The sequence below is a fragment of the Capricornis sumatraensis genome, chromosome X, assembly GCF_032405125.1.
Source record: "Capricornis sumatraensis isolate serow.1 chromosome X, serow.2, whole genome shotgun sequence".
In the NCBI taxonomy this organism is placed as follows: domain Eukaryota; kingdom Metazoa; phylum Chordata; class Mammalia; order Artiodactyla; family Bovidae; genus Capricornis; species Capricornis sumatraensis.
Genome location: NC_091092.1, coordinates 103,243,451 through 103,251,041, shown reverse-complemented (window position 1 = coordinate 103,251,041; position 7,591 = coordinate 103,243,451). Strand labels below are relative to the sequence as shown.

At 37.0% G+C, this 7,591-nt stretch overlaps 1 protein-coding gene across 1 annotated transcript in view; it reads right to left on the bottom strand.

Annotated features, from left to right (window-relative positions):
• Positions 1 to 1,939: 1,939 nt before the first annotated feature.
• MED14 (mediator complex subunit 14) overlaps positions 1,940 to 7,591 on the bottom strand; it is a 59,866-nt gene continuing 54,214 nt past the window's right edge. Inside the window, exons 27-31 of the mRNA XM_068962199.1 lie at positions 7,136 to 7,315; positions 6,933 to 7,040; positions 5,516 to 5,641; positions 5,053 to 5,245; positions 1,940 to 2,505 (exon numbers count right to left, since the gene is read on the bottom strand). Of these exons, the coding sequence (XP_068818300.1) occupies positions 2,432 to 2,505; positions 5,053 to 5,245; positions 5,516 to 5,641; positions 6,933 to 7,040; positions 7,136 to 7,315 (681 nt within the window). The 3' untranslated portion in view covers positions 1,940 to 2,431. The remainder of the gene's footprint in view (positions 2,506 to 5,052; positions 5,246 to 5,515; positions 5,642 to 6,932; positions 7,041 to 7,135; positions 7,316 to 7,591) is intronic.

Sequence of the window (7,591 nt, the reverse complement as noted above, 5' to 3'; positions counted from 1 at the left end):
ATTTTCAAACAAAAGGTTCAACTCTTGCTATTAATAACTTGGTATGTTCTGGTAAAGTTTTTGCTTTCTTCCTAATTCTGAAAATACTTATACATTCTGAAATGGCATTTCAGCAGGTGGAAGAAAGATGTGGCAAATTAGGACCAATTTCTTTAAGGTTAAACCAGACTATTAGCCAAAACATATTCATGAAAATTAACTAAAGAGTTGTTAGTTCTCTGAAACTTGTATAAATTTCATTTATTACTGAAATTACTATAATCACATTGAAACACACTAAAAATCCAGACCATCAATTAGCAAAAAGTCCTATGAGTATCCAGTCCCTTTGATTGAACTTGGTTAACAAAAGAGGTAAAAGACATAGTTTGTGATGAAACTTAAGATCCAAATGCTAAGCATTTTCAAGCTGTAATAATAAAGTATCAAGTATGATAGCAAAATTCGAATTCATGGATTTACTCTTAATAAGCATCAAAACCAAATTCTGTTCACTGACTCCTATCTTACTTTTGATTTGTACAATGCATTCAGAGATGAGTTATTAATAAGGAAAAAAGTATTCACTGAATGCATGTTAAAAATGCAATTAGTATTTCAAAACCACCCTTAAAAGGGAAACTCTTAATAAAATTATTTGAGACAATATTATCCTGCAGATAAAAATACATTTCTTGTATACACATGTATAATTCTACATGAAAGAAAGGATTCAACTCCAAATAGAAAAGAGCTGACCCTGGATAAAATCTCAGACTGCCAAACTGACGTGATTACCATTGTAAGTTGAACCAAATACAGAAGGATAAAAGCTAAGTTATGGGAAGGATACAAGTTTAGTCACCTGCTTCCACACAGTGGCAGAGTTGGGGGTGAAAAGCAGGAAATGAAGGCAGAAATAAGACATAGAAGAAAAGGCAAAGAAGGCCTCAACTCTGACCAGAAATGAATGGAGTCAAGCAAAGCTGAGGACAGATATAACTGCAATGAGATGCCTGAAACTAGAATTTGGTAATTGACAGTCACAGAAGCTCAACTGAATCATCTTAAAGTAGAATTAGACAAAAGCATCTAAAATTTCATGGAGAACAGTAGTACAGTGACCAGACAACTCAGCATGGTATTACCATTTTAAAAACTTTCCCAAATAACATCAAGTCTTCAGAAGACCTTTGCTTTGGATCATTCTCTTTGAAGCTTAAAAAAGTTCCCGACTGACTGGGAGAGGCAGTACATTGCTCCAAAAAGAAACTGCTGAGATGGGTCAGTAACAGAACCCCCATTTGACCCTGGACAGACCCTGGGTCTTGGATTCTTCAAACTGAGTGGACTGTACCAGGTTTTTTCCAAGTAAAACATTTTATCATTTTGTTGACAATAAATTAAATTGGGATTGTTTAGAACCACCCCAGTTTTGGTGAGGAAGGCAAGGGGAAGAAGTTACTCAAGATAAAGAAACGTCACAGAAATTTCATGCAAGGGTCAGCATTCAAGTTCTTGGTTTCCTAATGAATGCTGTGTGCAGAAGTATCCTGTAAACTACATTTGCCTAACAGAAAAGTTCCCACATCCTCAGCAGAGAATGACTGCATTATTTGGAATCTTTGATCAATATGAACTACTCACTGTCTCTTCTCAAAGACTGAGTTCTTTTTTTTAAACCCAAATCCTACACTGAAAGACAACCAAGGTACTAAATGTTAACCACCAGTCAAGTTAGGAATGTTTGAAGAAAATAAATTAATCTTGAAACAAAGAAGCAGATGTTTTGGTCAAATTTCAGACATATATTATTAGAAATTAATTACTGGCCCCACTAGGTTAAAGATAAAGGGAGGCCAAGAAGTCTACAGAACTGATATACACACAAGTGAGTGTCACTGTTTTTTTTGTTTTGTTTTGTTTTTTTAAACCTAGTTTTATTAAATATTGCTTCCTTGGGGTGTGTTTATAACAACTCCCAGAACATTTTCATGTAAGGATTCAAAGCGGTCATATTAAAATACAGCTTCAATATAAAGTTATCACAGTTTTACAGTATTCAAAAATGACAGACCTGCCTTAAAAAACAAAACGAAAAAATGACTATTACACCCAAAACATAAGAAAACAATTAAATAAACAAATTTGGCATTTCCGTAACTTTATAGTATAAAACAGAATATTAAACCTATTACTGGCAAACGGACACTGATATATTACCTAGTTTGAAACGTGTCCCATTTAAACACACTATACAAGTTAGCTATACAAAAGATTGATGGTCTTTTTGATGAAAGAAGTGCACCCTGAAAATTTTTGCCAGTTTAGAATATTTAGCTCTTAAAGTCAAAAAAGTCCTTTTTTCTTTTTTAAACTGAAGGCTGAATTCAGATTTTTTTTTGTTGTTTTGTTTCTTTTGTCAGCCTTCCTGGTTTAAAAACAATAGTGTCTATGGACGCCCACCAGGGGGCAGTGTAAGATTAGCCATTAAATCACGAACAGCTGCAAATATTGTGCATTCACCTGCAACAGAGAAAAATGGTCATTAGCTATTCGCAATACAGGAAAGATGATAACACACTGGTGGGGTAGGGGTAGTTAAATCTAAAATTAGTAAGAACTTTAAAGATCAAAACGAAAGACTAAATTTTAACTGCACAGATTATAGGGGATTATAGGTGTTAAGTATTTATTAGATGGTACTTGGTTTGGGTTTTTTCATCATGAAGACATTTTGGGCAACTCCCAGTTAGATGTGAATTTAAGCTAATATGCCTAGAGTTTCTTTACAGAAACACTGGAGCATTGGATAAGCCTCTGAAGCTGGACTTCAAGGCTACTGATGACCTGGTTCTTGAAACTAATGAAAGATCTAGTTTTATATTTATGCATTAGTTACAACATCAATGATATCCTTCTGCTGTTACACTAAAGGCCAGGTAACACCTGTGATAGCACTGTCTTAACAGAATCTTCTGTGATGACAGAAATATTCTATATGTGTGCTGTGGCTACTGAGTACTTGTAATATAGCCAGTGACTGAGGAGCTGAATTTTATACTTTTTATCTGATTTTAATTAACTTAAATTTAAATAGCCAAATCTGGAGAGTGGCAGTTATACTGGACAGTGTAAGTCTGTGACATCTATTGGCGTTTTCCCCCAAATTTCAAGGAATTGATCAACTTCTAGAGTTCAATATTAAAATCAATTAATAAAGTGATTCCTCCTTCACCAGGGGAGGAAGTGATGAGTCTGGAAGGAGGGAAGGGAGGCTAAAATATGGCATACCAACAATCCAAAAACAAGATTTGTGCGTGTGGGGTGGGGAGGGGGGAGGGGCGGATTGTAGGAGGTTAATGATTCATCCTCTCAATTTCTCCTTTGTTCCAAGAACCAAAGAGCCTATGCCTCTTACTTCTTGTATATGTAAATTAAAAATAGTTCAATACAGTTAACCAAAACCAGTTGTAAATACGATAAATCCCAAACCAGATCCTTTCCCTGGAGCATGGTCTAATGCTGAGAGGCTGTGAGTGAGGGAAGTGAAGACCTCAACTGAATAACGCCCCTCGGGCAAAGAGCAGGATGTGCAGTGACCCTGTGCAAGTCACTGCAACCTTCTCTCCAACCACTGGCAAATTAAGGTACAGAAAAAAAAAAAAAACCCAAAGGTTTAACCAGGCTAAGATAAATAAAAGAAAACTACTTCCAAAATATCTCAACAATTTCTTAAATAAAAGAAGTTACATCTTTTTCTTTTTTTAAAACACATTTTCATTATTGATAGGGAGAAAAAGTTGTTTGATCCCAAACAGGATCAAAACATTTGCTCCTTTAAATTTTAAATTCCATGAGACATGATGGTCATCTGCTTGTGAAAGAATGGTGTTTGTGATCAAGGTTATATTGAAAATATAATGCATGCTTTGAAAATGCTGATAGCTTTAAACTGATACTGAAGGACGACCTATTTTGAGCTGAAAGAAGAGATAAGTCAAAGGATGAAAGCAGAAAATTATAAGAAGTGGAAGAAGCATTACAACAAAAGCAGCACACCCTTCTCTACTGCCCAGTGCGTTCCTTATAAACTATACTTAGGTAGAACTTGTCTTTGTACATAATGTGGGGTAACAAATAGCTGAAAATATAACTTCTCCCATGATCCTGTGTCTAGTAAAATTTTGACACTGTGGTAACTAAAAAATGTTTCAGAGAACAACTTCCCCTCATTTTAAAAAAATGAATTCTGTTATCATACTAATCTGAACAGAAAGATATAGAGGACTTCCTTAATATTAGATATAAGCAAAATGTACTTTAATTTCCTTAGTGTTAGAAACAAGCAGAATGGAAGATAAGTTCTCTTTGCTGAGCATTATGTTTTAAAACCAAAAATTTAGCACTGCCAGGAGTTCCAGGTTAAGCATAGGCTACTCCAGTATTGAAGGGACCATGTTTATCTGCCAGAATCATTCTGGTCTCCTCGAAAATGTTCCGTTTGAGAGCTTCACTGTGCACTTGGTGAAAAGGTTCACTTGCACCCACCTAACACTTATATAAGAAGCCCAAAAAGCAGGAAGCCATTTGTATCAGCTTTTATTCTTCACAAAACATTTAGGAGATACAGAAATTTGGATGATATTATTCTATTCATGACTGAACCATGAAATATGAGAAACCAACATGCATTTCAACTTGGTGACATACAGAGTGGCAGGTATCGATGGTGGGGCAGGAATTCACAGCCATGGAAAATTCTATCATCCTAACCTACGGCTTAGTAGCAATGTGTGCTATAAATACAAGCTTCTGGCATTAGCAACTGGGTCAGTCCTAATCACGAACAAAAATAAAGTCCAGGCAGCAGAGACGTGGACAAAACTGAAGAGCCAGTGAGAAAGGAAGAAAGCGACAGGCAGACATTAAGAGGGCCACGGCAACCATAGCTCTACTACTAGGATTGGAGGGGTGAGGTGGGTAAGAAAGAAGCAGAGGGGAGAAAGGGGGATCTCTCAGAAGAACGTTTATAACATATATGCAATAAAATATCATCTACTGGTCATGTACCTTGTCGTGGTGGGTTCATCTCTGCAAACCTCTTCAGAATGTTGCTGACCATCATGGGAGCAGCAACAGAAGAGTTCTGCTGCCTGGGAATGTCTGCCTGCTGGGTGGTACCTGAAGCCATGTCATAAATGATTGGAACTATAATACTAACAGGTTCTTGGGGAGGGACTGATGTCTTCTGAGTCAGCTGAAGCTGTTGACATACAACACATACAAAAGAAAATAAAAACACAGTAAGAAAACAAAATACTTACTGAAAATGATTCAAAGGTACAATCATTTACTCAGATTAAAGATACAACAAGTAAAAGAAAATTAAATATAACAAATGAAATGACCAACAACTAAATACCATGATTAAGACGCAACTGTGTCACACAATTACCAGGTTCAATATACTTCTTACTACAGAAACCAAGATTACATGAAGTCTAAACTCACACACACACCAGGTAATACTTACAAAAAACAGCATTTTGGATTTCAGCACCACAGCAGGTGTCCCAGGAGGTGCAATTGGTGGTGCACTGGGAGGGATCGTCAGGCAAAACTGAACGTTCCATTTTAGCTGTGTTGCCTGGTCAGGAAACTATTTCGGAAAAAAAAAATCATGATAAAATCATATTAATGGTTAAAATTATACTGTAGTGTAGGAGCCTGAAACTGGAATTCTATACTCACTTATCAACAGATCGTGAAGTTGATAACCTGCATTTTTTCAAAGGAAATACACATGTGAAGTTGCTAACTGAAGAGTCAAGCTCTCGGTTTATGAATATGTTCCCTTTCCTTTCCTCCCACTTCATTAATCCCCAAGGCCTGTGGGTTCTGCTTCCTTGTTGTCTCTGACACCCGTTCCCGCCTCTCTATTTTCACTGATGCCAAGGAGCTGAGGGATCCATAACTTCTCCCATGGCCCCTGTTACGGTCCCTTCTGGTGGCTGCCTCTCCCAGTCTACCCTTACAACACTGCCAGACAAATGTCCTAGAGCATAGTTCTGATTTAGCTTACAAATTCTCAGTGACACTCAGGGATCCATGCTGCCCCAAGCACCCCGACCCTGCCACCCAGGGACCAACACTGGCATTCAAGACACTTCCTAACTGGGGCCAATCTAGACTTTCCAGTCTCATTTCCACCTCCTTCCCTAAAAGCAACTGGTCAAACTGTACTACTCATTTTAAATTATATCTACTGGAGCTTTTTTAGTGACAATATTTACTCCTTTAAAAAAACTCAAATGGATTTTTTTTAACATAAATAATGTTTCCTATAGCCTATCAGAGCAGAAGCCAAATGCTGAGACTATTAGCAAAGAGACAGTGCCGTCCCAATATTAACGGTAAAACACCAACTGAAAAAAGGATTGAGGTATTTACAGTTAGCCAAAGCAATGCTAGAAACATTAAAATGAAGGACTACTGTAAAACTGGAAAAATAAAATTAGCTTCCACCTGGATTCCAGCTATATAATTGTATACTTTCATAGGAAAGAAGCAGCATTAAAAATTTCCCCAGAGAAAACAGCTTTTTCAATAAATGGTATTAGGCATGGGAGGATTATTTCATGATCTAAGAATAGGAAGAAGATATTAAATGTATTTGTTTTTGTAAGAGGGAAGTCGCTGGCAACTTAGGTTACCTATGGGGAAGAGGACTAGACAGCTGGACAAGGAAGGATGTGAAATTTCCCACTGTCTCACTGTAAACTCTAAAGATACAAGAGGATTGTATTACCTACCCAAAGACAAATAAAATTTAATTTAAAAATGTAAGAGGAAAATGCAGGTACATAATGGTGAAAACCAACATATGCTCTCCCACCAACTCCAACCTCCTCTGATTGACCTGGCTAGAAAAGTTTGTCTCTGTAACTTACCAGCTCTAGCTTCATAATATGCACACAGTCCCTGAGGATGTGTGTAGGAGCTCCTAACAGCTTGGTGAAAGCTATTAATGTATTGGCTTTAAATGGTGGTCCTGCAACCTATAAGGATAAATAAAGCAAGTTAAGTTACTCTTTATTCTACCCTGATTCTATTTCACTGAGTGTATTAAAATTATGCATTAAGAAACACATACTCTTGTTTCGAAGAATTTCTCCAAAACTTGAAGTTCATCAGGTTTCCACTGTCCTGCATTTTCGGGTGTCACTTTTAGCTGAAGTGTTTGGTTGGTTTTAGGACTAAGGGCTACTCTGCATTTCAGCGCATCAGTCTTAAACATGATCACCCCGGGTTCATTGGAATTTATCAGCTGTAGCTGCAAAAATAAGAAGCATGCATCAAATTAACATATGAGGCAATATGTAAGTCAAAGAGAAAATGTAATTATAAGTAGATAATTGTTTCAAAAGGAAAACAACTAAGTTGAGACCTGTTCCAAAATGAAGGTATCTAGCCCTTGAGCACCAGCAACTGCTACCTAACCACATGGCAGAGAGAGAGGTGATCAAACATTATGTGCCTCTTGATGGAAGAACATAACACCACCTATCAAATGCTCTTGAAAAACAACGAACTTGAGCCTGAATTCAGT